This window comes from Hyla sarda, chromosome 8 (assembly GCF_029499605.1).
Source record: "Hyla sarda isolate aHylSar1 chromosome 8, aHylSar1.hap1, whole genome shotgun sequence".
In the NCBI taxonomy this organism is placed as follows: domain Eukaryota; kingdom Metazoa; phylum Chordata; class Amphibia; order Anura; family Hylidae; genus Hyla; species Hyla sarda.
The window spans coordinates 4,782,967-4,803,164 of NC_079196.1; the positions used below are offsets into that span (position 1 = coordinate 4,782,967).

Genomic DNA, 20,198 nt, shown 5'->3' on the forward strand with positions numbered 1-20,198 from the left:
TTGGAAGGGCTGGGCTTCTTGATCAACCAAGAGAAATCGATTCTCATCCCAGCTCAAGAAATGGAATTTTTAGGCTTCTTGGTGGACACCAAGCAGGCCGTTCTCCGTTTGCCCAGAGCAAAATTGGCCCTCATACGCAAGGAGATCAGAGCGGTGCTACGCAAAGGCTCCCTATCGCTGCGGGTACTTGCCCGGCTAGTGGGCCTTCTAGCAGCCTCCATTCAAGCCATATTTCCGGCCCCTCTCCATTACAGGGCCCTCCAGAGGCTCAAGATCCTTCATCTGCGTCAGGGTCTCAGATACGCAGACGAGGTGTCCCTCTCGGTAGAAGCCAGGGCAGAATTGCAGTGGTGGCTTCGCCATGCCGTCGAGTGGAACGGCAAAACAATTTTCAACTCTTGTCCGGACGCCATCATAGAGTCGGACGCAAGCCTGAGAGGCTGGGGCGCTCGCTTCGGCAACGCTTCTACTGGTGGGAGCTGGTCCGTCGAGGAATCTCTCCTACACATCAATGCATTGGAAATGCTGGCGGCGTTGTTCGCCATCCGGAGTTTTTTGCCAGAAACTTCCAATTGCTGCGTATTATTACGCATGGACAATATTGCAGCGGTGCAATACATCAACCGCTTAGGGGGCACCAGGTCCAGGATCCTGGCGGATATTGCCAAGGATTTTTGGCACTTCTGCCTCTCCCGCAATATTATCCCTATGGCGGAGTACATCCCGGGGATTTCCAATAGAGTAGCAGATTGGAATTCCCGCTATCTCTTGGATTCCAGCGACTGGCGTCTGGATCGTTTAGTTTTCCTGCAATTGGAGCTGCTCTGGGGCCCATTGGGCGTAGATCTATTTGCGTCCCGCCTCAACCACCAGCTACCGCGATTCTTCAGCTGGAGGCCGGAACCGGAGGCGTCAGCAGTAGATGCCCTCCGACAATCTTGGACGGGGGAGACACACTATGCGTTTCCCCCGTTTTCGATGATCCCCAAAGTTCTCATACAGATAGCGAACCAGAAGGCTACGGTTGTGTTGATCACCCCCTGGTGGCCGATGCAACCATGGTTTCCGATTGCTCTAGAGATGGCAGTGGATTGCCCCGACACGGACCGCGACCTTTCGGAATCGGCTAGGAACCTCCTCGCCCTGGCCTGGGCCCCCGGGACTCGATCGGCATATCGATCAGCCTGGAGACTCTGGATACGTTGGTGTGATCAACGACAGGTTGATCCCGTACAAGCACCTGTAGCAATAGTGGTAAATTATCTGAGTCTGGTAAGTCCTACAGTTCCATCAATGTGTACCGATCGGCCATTTCGGCTTACCATTATCCGGTGGACGCTTTGCCAATTGGCAAACACCCCCTGGTATGTAGGCTCTTACGGGGCATTAAATTTAGGCGACCGCCCCGTCCTAGGTATCAGTCCACTTGGGATGTTTCCAGGTTGCTGGAGATGTTTGCCAGGTGGGAGGACAATGAGGCTTTGTCATTAAAGCTTTTGTCTTACAAACTTACGGTCCTTTTATGTCTGGTTTCCATTAAAAGAGTCTCAGACGTAAAGGCCCTAGACATTTCTAGGCGTCAATTTTCGCCTCAGGGGGTCAGGTTCTCAGTGGTCCGAAGGACGAAGACGGGTATTCATTCAGTTTTTTACCCTTATTTTCCCGCGCATCCTCGATTGTACGTTGTGCGTTGCCTACAGGCTTATGATACGCAAACTTCCAACTTACGTTCTCCGGCCTTCTCTCAGCTCCTGGTTTCGTATGTCAGGCCTCACCATCCAGTCTCGTCTGCCACCCTTGCGCGGTGGGTACGCGCCACCATGGAAATGGCTGGTATAGACGTTTCCCTCTTTGGAGCGCATTCTTCCAGAGGGGCGATGGCTACTAAGATAGTTACGTCGGGGGGCTCCCTCACTGACCTGTTGATGGCAGCGGATTGGTCGTCAGAGACCACGTTTCGCCGTTTTTACTTCAGACCGGAGGAACATGTCTCCATGTCGGTTTTATAATATGTTGGTCGGATAACTTATATATTTATTTTGTTCTTATAGTTAAGCTTTGAACTTGCATAAGATATGAGCCTCCTGTCTGATATATAAATCGAGATTTTCCTAGCTTGTGACGGAAAATATTAGTTATATGAAGACAGGAGGCGAGTATCTTCCCTCCCTTACCCAACCCTATTACGATTCTTTGTTTTTCCTTGCAGGATATTGAGCACATTGAGTGTTTTCCGGAAGGAGGCTGACCTGTTTGTTGCAGACTGTTTGGGTTCTCTACAGTCCCCGTTGGGATGAAGTTCGGCCTTCGCTGGCCAGGTTATCCGGATTGTCTCCGAAAGCTACTGTGGTGGACCGGCTGGTCGTGGATTTGAGTGGCGATGGAGAGGTCCAGATGCAGTTTTGGGTTCCTGTGCGGCGGTGTTTTGCATTCAGAAAGAGGAGGATCCATACTGGGCAGTCCCATATATAGTGGCTAAAGGCTGGGAGTGGCCGCTGTGGCCCTGGGACTGCTGGGAGTTGTAGTTTTTTCTTTTATATTGAATTGATTACTGAAAATTCTGCTATGGGCATTATTAAAGAAAGAATAATGCATAAGATACTCGCCTCCTGTCTTTATATAACTAATATTTTCCGTCACAAGCTAGGAAAATCTCGATTTATATCCTGTATTATACTCCAGAGCTGTACTCACTATTCTGCTGGTGAGGTCACTGTGTACATACATTACATTACTTATCCTGTACTGATCCTGAGTTATATCCTGTATTATACTCCAGAGCTGCACTCACTATTCTGCTGGTGAGGTCACTGTGTACATACATTACATTACTTATCCTATACTGATCCTGAGTTATATCCTGTATTATACTCCAGAGCTGTACTCACTATTCTGCTGGTGAGGTCACTGTGTACATACATTACATTACTTATCCTGTACTGATCCTGAGTTATATCCTGTATTATACTCCAGAGCTGCACTCACTATTCTGTATATTCACAGTGATTCATCTTTTCATGTAGATCATTTCTATATGAAGTCTAAGCTTCCATTAGGTGAACAGACACTTTACATACATTAGTGACAATTAGTAACAATAAAAATGACTGTTATCTGTTTCGGCTGTAAGTTCTGTCCAGATACAATGTAACATCTTAGAATATATAACAGAAGTCGGTGACATTTCAGCAGGGATCTGATGAAGACGTTGGGTTAGTGCAGATTTCAGGTCTTGGCCTTTGCTCACACAACATTTTTGGCTATTTTTAATTTTTATTTTTTTTCAGCCAAAAATTTCCTGGCGGAAACTTTTATGCAAAAAACAGCAGTAAAAATATTGCCCTTGTTTGCAGGTTTTTGCAAAAATCTGCCTTTTTTAAAATTTCAGACTTTTTTTTTCATCCATATTTAGCGTAAAATAAAGAACATTCTATTGTTTTAATGGCACTTTAAATTCCGGCCATTTTTTTTTTTTTTTTTTTTTTACCTCTAAAGCCATTATAGTGAATTTATTTTTTATTGATTTATTTTTTTTTATTTTTTTTTACTGTGTGTGAACAAGGCCACTTAGTGCATATTTTAAGATTTTCTCCATTAATGATTGGATTTATTATGGCTTCCAGTGTGACCGTAAAGACCGTGTCCTAAGTGGGGACGCTCCCTTAGTCTCGCAGCTCTCGTTCCGGGAGGCTCCGCCGTGACCTCCCTCGTGTAGTTGGATCTTCCAAGGTTCAAGAAGAGATTTTCCAGTAAATAATCCAGAGTGTTAGTGATGATCCTCGAGATATAAAGTATTGGCTTAGATACACCCCAGATATGGCGCCCTCCTCGCACCGCGCCCCAGTGCTCACCCTTCTTGAAGGTCATTCGGAGTGAAGGGTCATATGGTATCGGCGACCGCTCAGATAAAATATTCCTTTTTTGATTCGTCTATGGCCTCCTGTAGGGACGGGTCGTTTTTCAGAGCGGTATCAGAGTTTTCTGCGAATTCCGAGCCCTTGTCCTCGTGGGTGCGGTACGTCCCCTTGTGTCGGTACAAGTAACGGAGAAGGACAATGACTAGAACCACAACCACGACCACCACGGCGGCCACAACACCTGAAAAGAAAACATAGGACGTGATAAAGAGGATTCCATGATCAGCTGATCGAACACGAAAATATAAGGGATGGTACAAAGCAGTATAATACTCTAGAACAGTGAGTCAACGGCTGTCCGGGCATGCTGGGAGTTGTAGTTTTGCAACATCTGGAGGTCCGCAGGTTGGAGACCACTGCTCTAGAACTATATGTTACTATAAAATGTGATGGAATGTAACATAATGCAGCCTCAGCAAATAATATTATTCAACATTATAATTGACAAAATAACATTTAATATGATGTAATGATATAACAATAAAATACTAAATAGCGGCATACAATCTGTAATATAATATAAAAAATATTTCATAATGTATTATAATTCTCAATACACGTATAATATAACAGTATAATATAACATAAAATAAAGTATAATATGTACCTATGTGACAGTCATGTAAAAAATAAGAATGTTAGAATACAGTAGAATTTTAGAATACAATTGCACTCCGCTATTGAGAGATGTCCCCTATTGAGAGATGTCCCCTATTGAGAGATGTCCCCTGTTGAGCGATGTCCCCTATTGAGAGATGTCCCCTGTTGAGAGATGTCCCCTATTGAGAGATGTCCCCTATTGAGAGATGTCCCCTGTTGAGAGATGTCCTCTATTGAGAGATGTCCCCTGTTGAGAGATGTCCCCTATTGAGAGATGTCCCCTGTTGAGAGATGTCCCCTGTCGAGAAATATCCCCTGTTGAACGATGTCCCCTATTGAGAGATGTCCCCTGTTGAGAGATGTCCCCTGTTGAGAGATGTCCCCTATTGAGAGATGTCCCCTGTTGAGAGATGTCCCCTGTCGAGAAATATCCCCTGTTGAGCGATGTCCCCTATTGAGAGATGTCCCCTGTTGAGAGATGTCCCCGGTTGAGAGATGTCCCCTGTTGAGAGATGTCCCCGGTTGAGAGATATCCCCTATTGAGAGATGTCCCCTGTTGAGAGATGTCCCCTATTGAGAGATGTCCCCTATTGAGAGATGTCCCCTGTTGAGAGATGTCCCCTATTGAGAGATGTCCCCTATTGAGAGATGTCCCCTATTGAGAGATGTCCCCTATTGAGAGATGTTTCCTGTTGAGAGATGTCCCCTATTGAGAGATGTCCCCTATTGAGAGATGTTCCCTGTTGAGAGATGGCCCCTATTGGGAAAAAAGGCAAAAAAAAATCTTTCTAAATGACGGAATACTGTCCTGTATTGGGAATGTCCCCTATTAGGAGGATGAAAATACATTAAGTCTTATGGGACTCTGCCGGGGAATTAAAAACTGTCCCCTATTGGGAGGTGTTCCATAAGGGAGATTTTACTGTATATATAAAGTAATATAATGAAACGTGATGAATTGCAGTATAACGAGTGGAGTTAGTAATGTATATAATTTATGTGATATATAAATAAAGAACCAACTATATAAGAATAAAATACTGCATTATAACATTATGTTATTTCATATCATATAATAGGATATAAAAATGATGTAATGTAAAGTAAGTCAAGGTTTCGGCTGCAGAATTTTTCACACCGTGTGCAGATCGGATTAAAAAAATCTCAGCCGTTTTGCTGCTAGCTGTAAATTCTGCAGATTTTAAGTGTGGAAAATCAGCGCAGAAAATCTGCAATAGATGTGGACCTAAGATTTTTTTTAAATAAAATGAAGTTACATAATCATCCCATGTGATTTTTTATTTTTTCTTACAATGCGTCTGTCGCTTAAAAAAAAAAAAAAAAAAAAAAAGCCTTTTGGGATTTCCTACGAGTCGTGAAAAGTATTGATGCTTTGAGTGTTGAGACCCCGACCGATCACTAGAATGAGTGGGGAGAGACGAGCGCAGCTAAATAAACCCAGACAATCCCAGAGGCTAAGGCCTTTTTCTCATGACGGAATTTCAGAGCAGAATCCAGTGGAAAAATTCTGCTTGGAAATTCTGTTGCAGCCGAGTCTCATTGTTTTTAATGGGATTTCGGACATATTTCCGCGACACAAACATCTACCGTGGAAATCATGAATCCGTCATTTCCGACATGTCAATTCTTTCAGTGGAATCCGCTTGGAAATGCATTGCCGTCAATGGAGGCGGTGCATCTAAATGGTCCTAGTGCAAAAAATGTTCTTCCGGCGCCCGCTATTTGCACAATGTCCGTCTGTGTTTTCTGGGCAGACATTCCGTAAATATTCCGCTGTGTGAACGCACTTAGCATTTTGTTTTCCTGATTAGTTCTAGCGATTGATCAGGGTCTAGACAGAGGCTACTTTCACACTGACGTTGTTCCCCTTCCTTAAATGGGCACTGTCACCAAACTTCTTTTTTATATATGCAGTAATACTCATATCTCTAATATAGATCTATTATTATTTTTTTTTTTTCATTAAATTAGTTTATTTTACATTTGAAAACCGGCCACTAGGGGTCTCCCTCCTAGTGACCGACTGCAGGCTGCTGTGACGTCACGCATAAATTCGGACCAATGCCGGCTGGGCATCGGTCCTTATTCATTCAGCCTGCGCTCGCTCCCTGCCTGTCAATCAGACAGGCGGAAGCGAGCGCTGAGAGCGAATTGGCTCCCTGGCCTCACCCGCCTCCCGGCACATACGTGGTGCTGCTGCTGGACGCAGCACTTGGGTATGTCGGGATCAGGGAGCGGGGAAGAGGGAAGGGGGGTTGTTGTTAGCGCCGCGGCCATAGAAAATGTATCGTTTTTGGCGGGGGCGGCCGCGGTGGGTTTCATGATTAGCGTCGCGGCCATAACAAATTTATTGTTCTGGGGGGGGGGGGGGGGACTGCACAGGGTGCCTCCAGCTGTTTCACCACTACAACTCCCAGCATGCCCTGGCAGCCAATATATATCAGGGCAAGCTGGGTGTTGTAGTGGTGAAACAGCTGGAGGCACCCTGTGTAGATGTGTCGCCCCCCCCCCCCCCCCCAGCAGACATCAGTGACGTCTGCCTGCTGGGGAAGTCTGCCTGTTAGTGGATACACTACCAGGTAGATAAAAAGCCATTTTTATATAGTAAAAATTGAAAAGCAGAAAGGGGGTTAGGGAGAGATGGGCAATAGGCAGGGACAGAAAAAAAAAAAAAAGGATGGTGGGAGCTACCCTTTAAATGGCCATTAGGCTCTTATTTTTTTCCAGCCTTTAAAGGCCATTATAGGGACGGGGCGCAACAGGCAATAAGGGGTCCCGATGGATCCCATTTACTATAATGGGGTCCTTCTGATGCGGTTATTTTGTAACAGGAGAAAAGATGGCACAAGCAGTTTTTTTCTCCCGCTATTCCCCCCGACGGCCGTCACACTGTCGTGTCCTAACAGCAGTGTGCAAGAAGCCAGACATGTCAAACTTTTTTTTTTTAAAGGGGTACTCCAATGTTTTGAAATGGTGCCAGAAAGTTCTACTGTTTTGTCAATTACAGGAAGTTGTGTAGTTCTTTCCTGTCTGACCACAGTGCTCTCTTCTGCCACCTTTGTCTATGTCAGGAACTGTCCAGAGCAGGATAGGTTTGCTATGGGGATTTGCTCCTGCCCTGGACAGTTCCTGACACGAACAGAGGTGTCAGCAGAGAGCACTGTGGTCAGACTGGAAAAAACTACACAACTTCCTGTGGAGCAGTACTGGAAGGATTAAGATTTTTATATAGAAGTAATTGACAAATCTGTATAACTTTCTAGCACCAGCTGATTTAAAAAATGTTTATTCCTCCGGAGTACTCCTTTAAAGTGGCAGTGCCTATTTAAATGTTTATGCTGTAAAATAAGTGAAATCTAGAATCTGGTAAAAGATTATTGCACACCGACAACTTTGGCTGTTAAGGTAGAGGCGTCCATCTTACCCCCAATGATGGCGGCGTTTATTCCGCTGCTGGAATCTTCTGGAGCTGTGAACACATGAGAAAACAGAAAGTTACTATATGTAAAGTCCGTGGAGAGATGCGTTCTCCCTGCATGATAAATGATAGAACGGATATCAATATACAAGAAAAAAGCATCGTCTATATATCTGCATCACCCGAAAGAACAAAAAATACATAAAGACAACTAAACACAACCAATATACTGCTACAAATGTATCTAAGCCCAGAAATTCTGGTTTATTCTATTTTTATCTGTTGCACATTTTAGAATCGCCCATAATGCACCACTGCTTTAGAAGAACTGACGGCACCAGGGTGACTACTGAGTCATGTAGGTCTGTAGGAGATGTCAGAATTACGAATTCAGCTCTGGAGCTCTGATGCGAGATGAACATTATAGAAGGATTTGAGCCTCATGGGGACAGTGCTGTAAACTATGTATATACAGGTCTAGTGGTGAAATAAGTAAACGAGGAAGGAGCTCGCTAAGTGTTTTCCAAACAGTGTGTCTCCAGCTGTTGCCAAACTACAACTCTAAGCATGCCCGGACCGCATGCTGGGAGTTGCAGTTTTGCAACAGCTGGAGACACACTGTTTGAAAAACACTAAGCTATCGTATACCCTATTTGGCTTTCAATAGAAATCTGGTACGCAGACCATATGCCCAGGGTTACTTTTATAATGGTGTTATAAATGGTGCATAGTAGGTGGGGAACCCAGTTAAAGGGGTACTCCAGAAGAAAAAAATAAAAAAATAAAATTAATCAACTGGTGCCAGAAGGGTCTTCAGATTTGTAAAATCTTTCTATATAAAAATATTAACCCTTCCAGTACTTATCAGCTGCTGTATGCTCCACAGGAAGTTGTGTAGTTCTTTCCAGTCTGACCACAGTGCTCTCTGCTGCCACATCTGCCCATGTCAGGAACTGTCCAGAGCAGGAAAGGTTTCCTATGGGGATTTGCTCCTGCTCTGGACAGTTCCTGAAATGGACAGAGGTAGCAGGAGAGAGCACTGTGGTCAGACTGGAAAGAGCTACACAACTTCCTATGGAGGATACAGCAGCTGATAAGTACTGGAAGGATTAAGATTTTTATATAGAAATAATTTACAGATCTGTAGTATTTTCTGGTACCACTTGATTTGAGGAAAAGAAAATAATAATTATATATATATATATTGAAAAGTTGTAAAGAAGGAAAGTATGGGGGGAGGGTGCACCTATTAAACTATACTGATGCCTGTATAAGGAGTAGGTGCCAGTCTGTAACATCAGGAGTCCAGTGGAACAATGATTGACACCTGCAGGGTGCACGCAAATCAAGGATGTACAGTAGAATCAAATATGCCACAATGAAGAAAACAATAGCATGCACTCACCCCTCCAAAGGTGTCTATACGTCCGACGGTCCGGAATCACGGGATGAAATAGAAGCACTTAGAGCCTCTGAGCACTTCTACTTCATCTTGTGATGCCTTCCAGTGATTCCGGACCCTCGGACGTATAGACACCTTTGGAGGAGTGCATGCTATTGTTTTCTTCACTATGACATATATATAAACAAGGATAAGTTGGCCAGCACTACTGATACCAAAACGACTGCATGGACCTGGCATACAGGTGCACGCTGCTAGGCTGAATATACATAAACAGGAGAATACAGCAGCACACTGCCAGCACAAAGATACAGATAACACATGAAATGCTATACAGCTATAGTGCAAAAAATGAAAAAGTGAGGTACTTAGTGTTACGCCGAGCGCTCCGGGTCCCCGCTCCTCCCCGGAGCGCTCACAGCGTTCTCTTATTCACAGCGCCCCGGTCAGACCTGCCGACCGGGTGCCCTGCGATATTGCTCCCAGCCGGGATGCGATTCGCGATGCGGGACGCGCCCGCTCGCAATGCGCATCTCGATTCCCTTACCAGACCCGTTCCCCGTCTGTGCTGTCCCGGCGCGCGCGGCCCCGCTCCTTAGGGCGCGCGCGCGTCGGGTCTTTGCGATTTAAAGGGCCGGTGCGCCACTAATTGGCGCAGCAGGTTTTAATCAGTACCTTCACCTGTGCACTCCCTACTTATACCTCACTTCCCCTGCACTCCCTCGCCGGATCTTGTTGCCATTGTGCCAGTGAAAGCATTTCCTTGTGTGTTCCTAGCCTGTGTTCCAGACCTCCTGCCGTTGCCCCTGACTACGATCCTTGCTGCCTGCCCTGACCTTCTGCTACGTCCGACCTTGCTCTTGTCTACTCCCTTGTACCGCGTTTATCTCAGCAGTCAGAGAGGTTGAGCCGTTGCCAGTGGATACGACCTGGTTGCTACCGCCGCTGAAAGACCATCCCGCTTTGCGGCGGGCCCTGGTGAATACCAGTAGCAACCTGGAACCGGTCCACCGACACGGTCCACGCCAATCCCTCTCTGGCACAGAGGATCCACCTCCAGCCAGCCGAATCGTGACACTTAGCTCACAATTTGGCAGCCAAATAGTATGGACCATCTCACCACAGTAAGGTGACCTCATTGGGACGGAGCCTACACTATGAATATGCCTCTGTGCAGTCAGTTTAACAGGTTTGCAAGGTCTGAGATGTCCAGCACCTTTACACAGAGGCATATTGTTACGCCGAGCGCTCCGGGTCCCTGCTCCTCCCCGGAGCGCTCGCGGCGTTCCTCTCTCTGCAGCGCCCCGGTCAGACCCGCTGACCGGGAGCGCTGCACTGACATTGCCGGCAGGGATGCGATTCGCATAGCGGGACGCGCCCGCTTGCGAATCGCATCCCAAGTCACTTACCTGTCCCGGCCCCCGGCTGTCATGTCCTGGCGCGCGCGGCTCCGCTCCTTAGAGCGCGCGCGCCAGCTCTCTAAGATTTATAGGGCCAGTGCACCAATAATTGGTGCCTGGCCCAATTAGCCTAATTAGCTTCCACCTGCTCCCTGGCTATAATACCTCACTTCCCCTGCACTCCCTTGCCGGATCTTGTTGCCCTTGTGCCAGTGAAAGCGTTTCCTTGTGTGTTCCTAGCCTGTGTTCCAGACCTCCTGCCGTTGCCCCTGACTACGATCCTTGCTGCCTGCCCTGACCTTCTGCTACGTCCGACCTTGCTCTTGTCTACTCCCTTGTACCGCGCCTATCTTCAGCAGTCAGAGAGGTTGAGCCGTTGCCGGTGGATACGACCTGGTTGCTACCGCCGCTGCAAGACCATCCCGCTTTGTGGCGGGCTCTGGTGAATACCAGTAGCAACTTAGAACCGGTCCACCGACACGGTCCACGCCAATCCCTCTCTGGCACAGAGGATCCACCTCCAGCCAGCCGAATCGTGACACATATTCACAGTGTAGGCTCCGTCCCAATGAGGTCACCTTACTGTGGTGTGATGGTCCAAACTATTTGGCCGCCAAATTGTGAGCTAAGTACCTAACTTTTTCATTTTTTGCACTATAGCTGTATAAAATTTCATGTTTTATCTGTATCTTTGTGCTAGCAGTGTGCTGCTGTATTCTCCTGTTTGTATACATATATATATATATATATATATATATATATATATATATATATATATTTATATATATATATATATATATATATATATTTTTTTTTTTTTGTTTGTTTTTGTTTTTTTTGTTTTTTTTTCCTCATGAGTACCCCTTTAAGGACTTTACATTGGGCCCAGCTAGGCTTCTGAATTCTGCTGACATGCAAAGTTATTGGAGTTTTTATGCACAATTTTACTAAATAAAAAAGGGACCAAAAGATGATAAAATAGAAATAAAAAATAATAATAAATAAAAACGTGGAAGAATCAGTTACTAGAATAACTTTACACTGAATATAAGTAAGTGTTAAGAAAGTCTCATCTGCGACAAATCTTGTAGGATTCAACAAAAGGACAACAAAAGGGTTAATTGTTAGATCTTTGGGAGGAATTTCGTGAACAGCTGAGGGGTCTCTGTGATTAATAAAAGAAGAATCTGCTCCCTGGGAGTCACAACGCGCTGGAAGACAGAAGCGAGGCCAGGGCGGCCAAAGAAAGACTTGCGCCAAAAACATGACAAAATGGTATTTTCAGAGCACCAAAAATAGCTACGAGATAAATGAGTCGTCTCTTGGCTCGGGCGGCGCGGCGGGTGACAAGTGATTGGCAGCAGGTGGCAGCACGGGCAGCGCGATCCTCTGCAGCGCTACAGATGGTTACAGCTAAATATATTGTCACAATGTAGGAAAAGCGAATGTCCTAATAACCACTTCACACAGCGCCGGCGCTAAATCCTCAGCGAAAGATTTAATACAAATAATACAATTCTGTCATATATATATAAACCTGGAACATTCTAATCCTAATGAATCACACAGATTTTGTGTAGGTTTTGGTGGAAAATTGGCTCAAATTTTTAAACAATGACGTATATTGCAACCAATGTTTTGCACAAAAATAAATTAGATTACACAATAATTAGCAACTTTTTTTACACTGGTTTTCTGGTGAAATTATTGATACATTTCTCACATAAAGCTACATAATATTACATGTCAGGGGAAGAACTAAAAGTAGACTATAATATTCAAAGTAACAGCACCTCTAGTGGTCTAAAAGTAGACTATAGTATTCAATGTAACAGCACCTCTAGTGGTCTAAAAGTAGACTATAGTATTCAATGTAACAGCTCCTCTAGTGGTCTAAAAGTAGACTATAGTATTCAAAGTAACAGCACCTCTAGTGGTCTAAAAGTAGACTATAGTATTCAAAGTAACAGCACCTCTAGTGGTCTAAAAGTAGACTATAGTATTCAATGTAACAGCGCCTCTAGTGGTCTAAAAGTAGACTATAGTATTCAATGTAACAGTGCCTCTAGTGGCCAAAAAGTAGACTGTAGTATTCAATGTAACAGCGCCTCTAGTGGCCTAAAGAAAAACTATAGTTTCCAATGTAACAGTGCCTCTAGTGGCCATATCCAAAGTAAACAAGGTGAAAGAAGTGGAAGACACTGTGACAAACCCCCCATCTGTTCTTGTGTAATCACACACTGATTAGAGAAGCTTTTATTTTGCAGTGAGAGGTAATTCGGATAGTGGCCCCCGGGCAGTACAGGGAAAGTTCAGTGACAGTACGTGGGCAGTACACTGGCAGTAAAGGGACAGTTCAGGGGCAGTACAGTACATGGGCAGTAAAGGGGCAGTTCAGGGGTAGTACAGTATCTTTTTCTTTCTTTCTTCTCCTTTCTTTCCTTCTTTCTTTCTTCCCCTCTTCTGCTTTATCTCCTTCTTTCTTTTATCCCCTCTGCTCCTTTCTTTTCTTCTTCCTTTCTTACCCTCTCCTCCTTTCTTTTCTTCTTCCTTTCCTCCCCTCTCCTCCTTTATTGTCTTCTTCGTTTTCTTCCCTCTTCTCCTTTATTTCCTTCTTCCTTTCTTCCCCTCTCCTCCTTTCTTTTCTTTTTCCTTTCTTCCCATCTCCTCCTTTATTTCCTTTTCCCTTTCCTCTTCTCCTTTATTTTCTTTTCTTTTCTTCTTCCTTTCTCCCCCTCTGATCCTTTCTTTTCTTCTTCCTTTCCTCCCCTCTCCTCCTTTATTTTCTTCTTCCTTTTCTTCTTTCTTTCTTCCCCTCTCCTCCTTTCTTTTCTTCTTGCTTTCCTCCCCTTTCCTCCTTTATTTCCTTCTTCCTTTATTTTCTTTTTCCTTTCTTCTCCTCTTCTCCTTTATTTCCTTCTTCCTTTTCTCTTCTCCTTTATTTTCTTTTTCCTTTCTTCCCCTCTTCTCCTTTATTTCCTTCTTCCTTTCCTCTTCTCCTTTATTTTCTTCTTCCTTTCTTCCCCTCTCCTCCTTTCTTTTCTTCTTCCTTTCCCCTCCTCTCCTCCTTTATTTCCTTCTTCCTTTCCTCTTCTCCTTTATTTTCTTCTTCCTTTCTTCCCTTCTACCTCCTTTATTTTCTTCTTCCTTTCTTCCCCTCTCCTCCTTTATTTCATTCTCCCTTTCCACTTCTCCTTTATTTTCTTCTTCCTTTCTTCCCCTCTCCTCCTTTCTTTTCTTCTTCCTTTCCCCTCCTCTCCTCCTTTATTTCCTTCTTCCTTTCCTCTTCTCCTTTATTTTCTTCTTCCTTTCGTCCCTTCTACCTCCTTTATTTTCTTCTTCCTTTCTTCCCCTCTCCTCCTTTCTTTTCTTCTTCCTTTCCCCTCCTCTCCTCCTTTATTTCCTTCTCCCTTTCCTCTTCTCCTTTATTTTCTTTTTTTTTCTTCTTCCTTTCTCCCCCTCTGATCCTTTCTTTTCTTCTTCCTTTCCTCCCCTCTCCTCCTTTTTTTTCTTCTTCCTTTTCTTCTTTCTTTCTTCCCCTCTCCTCCTTTCTTTTCTTCTTGCTTTCCTCCCCTTTCCTCCTTTATTTCCTTCTTCCTTTATTTTCTTTTTCCTTTCTTCCCCTCTTCTCCTTTATTTCCTTCTTCCTTTTCTCTTCTCCTTTATTTTCTTTTTCCTTTCTTCACCTCTCCTCCTTTATTTCCTTCTTCCTTTCCTCTTCTCCTTTCTTTTCTTCTTTCTTTCCTCCCCTCTCCTCCTTTCTTTTCTTCTTTCTTTTCGTCTTCCTTTCTTCCCCTCTTCTCCTTTATTTCCTTCTTCCTTTCCTCTTCTCCTTTATTTTCTTCTTCCTTTCTTCCCCTCTCCTCCTTTCTTTTCTTCTTCCTTTCCCCTCCTCTCCTCCTTTATTTCCTTCTTCCTTTCCTCTTCTCCTTTATTTTCTTCTTCCTTTCTTCCCCTCTCCTCCTTTCTTTTCTTCTTCCTTTCCCCTCCTCTCCTCCTTTATTTCCTTCTTCCTTTCCTCTTCTCCTTTATTTTCTTCTTCCTTTCGTCCCTTCTACCTCCTTTATTTTCTTCTTCCTTTCTTCCCCTCTCCTCCTTTCTTTTCTTCTTCCTTTCCCCTCCTCTCCTCCTTTATTTCCTTCTCCCTTTCCTCTTCTCCTTTATTTTCTTTTTTTTTCTTCTTCCTTTCTCCCCCTCTGATCCTTTCTTTTCTTCTTCCTTTCCTCCCCTCTCCTCCTTTATTTTCTTCTTCCTTTTCTTCTTTCTTTCTTCCCCTCTCCTCCTTTCTTTTCTTCTTGCTTTCCTCCCCTTTCCTCCTTTATTTCCTTCTTCCTTTATTTTCTTTTTCCTTTCTTCCCCTCTTCTCCTTTATTTCCTTCTTCCTTTTCTCTTCTCCTTTATTTTCTTTTTCCTTTCTTCCCCTCTCCTCCTTTATTTCCTTCTTCCTTTCCTCTTCTCCTTTCTTTTCTTCTTTCTTTCCTCCCCTCTCCTCCTTTCTTTTCTTCTTTCTTTTCGTCTTCCTTTCTTCCCCTCTTCTCCTTTATTTCCTTCTTCCTTTCCTCTTCTCCTTTATTTTCTTCTTCCTTTCTTCCCCTCTCCTCCTTTCTTTTCTTCTTCCTTTCCCCTCCTCTCCTCCTTTATTTCCTTCTTCCTTTCCTCTTCTCCTTTATTTTCTTCTTCCTTTCTTCCCTTCTACCTCCTTTATTTTCTTCTTCCTTTCTTCCCCTCTCCTCCTTTATTTCATTCTCCCTTTCCACTTCTCCTTTATTTTCTTCTTCCTTTCTTCCCCTCTCCTCCTTTCTTTTCTTCTTCCTTTCCCCTCCTCTCCTCCTTTATTTCCTTTTTCCTATCCTCTTCTCCTTTATTTTCTTCTTCCTTTCTTCCCTTCTACCTCCTTTATTTTCTTCTTCCTTTCTTCCCCTCTCCTCCTTTATTTCCTTCTCCCTTTCCACTTCTCCTTTATTTTCTTCTTCCTTTCTTCCCATCTCCTCCTTTCTTTTCTTCTTTCTTTCTTCCCCTCTCCTCCTTTATTTTCTTCTCCCTTTCCACTTCTCCTTTATTTTCTTCTTTCTTTCTTCCCCTCTCCTCCTTTATTTCCTTCTTCCTTTCCTCTCCTCCTTTCTTTTCTTCGTCCTTTCCCCCCTCACCTCCTTTATTTCCTTCTCCCTTTCATCTTCTCCTTTATTTTCTTCTTCCTTTTCTTCCCTCTGCTCCTTTCTTTCCTTCTTCCTTTCTTCCCCTCTCCTCCTTTCTTTTCTTCTTCCTTTCCTCCCCTCTCCTCCTTTATTTCCTTCTCCCTTTCCTCTCCTCCTTTCTTTTTGTCTTCCTTTCCCCCTCTCCTCCTTTATTTCCTTCTCCCTTTCCTCTTCTCCTTTATTTTCTTCTTTCTTTTATTCTTCCTTTCTTCCCCTCTCCTCCTTTATTTTCTTCTTCCTTCCCCCCCTCTCCTCCTTTATTTCCTTCTCCCTTTCCTCTTCTCCTTTATTTCCTTCTTCCTTTCCTCTTCTCCTTTCTTTTCTTCTTCCTTTCTTCCCCTCTCCTCCTTTCTTTTCTTCTTCCTTTCTTCCCCCCTCCTCCTTTATTTCCTTCTCCCTTTCCTCTTCTCCTTTATTTTCTTCTTTCTTTTCTTCTTCCTTTCTTCCCCTCTCCTCCTTTATTTCCTTCTCCCTTTCCTCTTCTCCTTTATTTTCTTCTTCTTTTCCCCCCTCTCCTCCTTTCTTTCCTTCTCCCTTTCCTCTTCTCCTTTATTTTCTTCTTTCTTTCCTCCGCTCTCCTCCTGCGCGCGGCTGATAACCAGCTCAGCTCCTCCTGGGGAGTTATCAGAAGCTGCTGGTAATAAAGTCAGGATAGATAAGCGGGTTGTGTGCGCCCTAATACCTCTGCCGCCTGTACATGATGGCGGGCGGGGGGCCAGCTCATTAGGAAGGAAAGCTCATTAGGTGAGGAAAGAAGCGGAAACTTTACACTTAACCCCTTCAGAGCTGGAAGAGATGTCAATGTAAGGACTGGAGAACGCCTTGCAGTGGAGCTGTATTTATTATTTGCACAAACTAAATTTAGATTTTTATTTTTATTTTTTTCCCCCAAACCAAAACCACCTAATAGGACACGTACATTCGCATTTCTCGCTGCCATGGTGATTGGGGCTGTCACGTTAAAAATCTAAGTACCAAAGTGACGTCTCCTTGTGAAATAATCCATGTAGACTAGTGGTCTCCAAACTGTGGCCCTCCAGATGTTGCGGAACTACAACTCCCAGCATGCCCTGACTGTATCACTTATTGTATAGAGCAGTGGTCTCCAAACTGTGGCCCTCCAGATTTCTCAGAACTACAACTCCCAGCATGCCCTGACTGCATCACTTATTGTATAGAGCAGTGGTCTCCAAACTGTGGCCCTCCAGATTTCTCAGAACTACAACTACCAGCATGCCCTACTGCACCACTTATTGTATAGAGCAGTGGTCCCCAAGCTGTGGCCCTCCAGATTTCTCAGAACTACAACTCCCAGCATGCTCTGACTGCACCACTTATTGTATAGAGCAGTGGTCTCCAAACTGTGATCCTCCAGATTTTGCAGAACTACAACTCTCAGAATAACCTGAAGGCATTGCTCACTGTAGAGGGCAGTGGTCTCCAAAGTGTGGCCCTCCAGAGGTTGCAAAACTTCAACTCCCAGCATACCCGGACAGCCAACGGCTGTCCGGGCATGCTGGGAGTTGAAGTTGTGCAGCCTCTGGAGGGCCACAGTTTGAGACCACTGAAGTAGACCAAAAAGTGTGAGGGCGGAGGAGAAGCCTGCGGACAGACATGGAGAGGTGAGGTGGTTGGCATAAAGTGGACGTGTGGACAGTGCTCCATGGCAACCAAAATGGCCGAACAGGGTGCCAACATCTCCATCGTGTGCACAAAGTACAGCTCTGCAGCACAAACTTCTGCTCCGTCAAATAAAATTTGGTCCATTACTTTCTGGGCTCCTCACAGGTTCCTTCTGGTTTCCTGATGTCGTCTTTTTCGTCTCGCACTTTTTTCTTATTCCAATCTGAGTTAATAAGCAGAAGGTCAGAAATACGCACCCGGAAAATCATCGGGGAGAATCTCTTTATATGGAGGCCGGGGGTGAGATGTTCTATTGTCTTGTCTAATTCTTGGCCTCCTCCTCCGGGCCCCGCGCCCTCCAGGCCTCCGCCAGCTTTAATTGAATTTAGTCTATTAATTTTATGAACTAATGGAAAAAGAGACCCCTGGGATGTTTTATGCATTTAGCACAAAGTCTTCAAAAGAAAGGAAAAAATGAGCCCGATCCAAGTGAGCGACGGTGATCAGGAACGCGTGACGGCATCCGCCAAATGACCGGACAACGCCGAGAGATGAGATACCACCCGGCAGCTGCGCGGACACAATAATATCTCATGTAATCCAGACCTTTCATAGACATTTCCGAGATTTTACTCATTAAGCAAAATGATGACAATATTTATAACCTATAATAATACAGAGATAGCAAAACCGGGGAAGAAGAAATCTGACAAATAAAAAACGTTATCAAGTATTGTAAACAGATTAATACAATATGTGATCTTCTGCTCATCCAACATGTGTGAACATTACAATGCTGCCCCTCATGTTTAAAAATATAACTACTATAATACTTCTCCTATATACAAGAATATAACTACTATAATACTGTCCCCTATATACAAGAATATAACTACTATAATACTGTCCCCTATATACAAGAATATAACTACTATAATACTGTCCCCTATATACAAGAATATAACTACTATAATACTTCTCCTATATACAAGAATATAACTACTATAATACTGTCCCCTATATACAAGAATATAACTCCTATAATACTGCTCCTATATACAAGAATATAACTACTATAATACTGCTCCTGTATACAAGAATATAACTACTATAATACTGTCCCCTATATACAAGAATATAACTACTATAATACTTCTCCTATATACAAGAATATAACTACTATAATACTGTCCCCTATATACAAGAATATAACTCCTATAATACTGCTCCTATATACAAGAATATAACTACTATAATACTGCTCCTATATACAAGAATATAACTACTATAATACTGCTCCTTTATACAAGAATATATCTACTATAATATTGTCTCCTATATACAAGAATATAACTATTATAATACTGCTCCTATATACCAGAATATAACTACTATAATACTGCTCCTATATACAAGAATATAACTACTATAATACTTCTCCTATATACATGAATATAACTACTATAACGCTGCTCTTATATACAAGAATATAACTACTATAATACTGCTCCTATATACAAGAATATAACTACTATAATACTGCTTCTATATATAAGAATATATCTACTATAATACTGCTCCTATATACAAGAATATAACTACTATAATACTTCTCCTATATACAAGAATATAACTACTATAACGCTGCTCTTATATACAAGAATATAACTACTATAATACTGCTCCTATATACAAGAATATAACTACTATAATACTGCTTCAATATATAAGAATATTTCTACTATAATACTGCTCCTATATACAAGAATATAACTACTATAATACTTCTCCTATATACAAGAATATAACTACTATAATACTGCTCCTTTATACAAGAATATAACTACTATAATACTGCTCCTATATACAAGAATATAACTACTATAATACTGCTCCTATATACAAGAATATAACTACTATAATACTGCTCCTTTATACAAGAATATATCTACTATAATATTGTCTCCTATATACAAGAATATAATTATTATAATACTGCTCCTATATTCAAGAATATAACTACTATAATACTGCTCCTATATACAAGAATATAACTACTATAATACTGCCTCCTATATACATGAATATAACTACTATAATACTTATAATACTGCCTTCTATATACAAGAATATAATTACTATAATACTGCTCCTATATACAAGAATATAACTACTATAATACTGCTCCTATATACAAGGATATAACTACTATAATACTGCACCTATATACAAAGATATAACTACTATAATACTGCCCCCTATATACAGCAATATAACTACTATAATACTGCCCCTATATACAAGAATATAACTACTATAATACTGCTCCTATATACAAGAATATAACTACTATAATACTGTTCCTATATACAAGAATATAACTAGTATAATACTGCCTCCTATATACAAGAATATAACTACTATAATACTGCTCCTATATACAAGAATATAACTACTATAATACTGTTCCTATATACAAGAATATAACTAGTATAATACTGCCTCCTATATACAAGAATATAACTACTATAATACTGCCTCCTATATACATGAATATAACTACTATAATACTTATAATACTGCTCCTATATACAATAATATAACTACTATAATACTGCTCCT

At 42.7% G+C, this 20,198-nt stretch overlaps 1 protein-coding gene across 1 annotated transcript in view; it reads right to left on the minus strand.

The window, feature by feature from the left end:
• Nucleotides 1-1,101: 1,101 nt before the first annotated feature.
• The window catches only part of LOC130284610 (glycophorin-C-like), a 68,490-nt gene continuing 49,393 nt past the window's right edge, over nt 1,102-20,198 (minus strand). The window contains exons 4-5 of the mRNA XM_056535103.1: nt 7,963-8,007; nt 1,102-4,098 (exon numbers count right to left, since the gene is read on the minus strand). Coding sequence (XP_056391078.1) covers nt 3,902-4,098; nt 7,963-8,007 — 242 coding nt within the window. The 3' untranslated portion in view covers nt 1,102-3,901. The remainder of the gene's footprint in view (nt 4,099-7,962; nt 8,008-20,198) is intronic.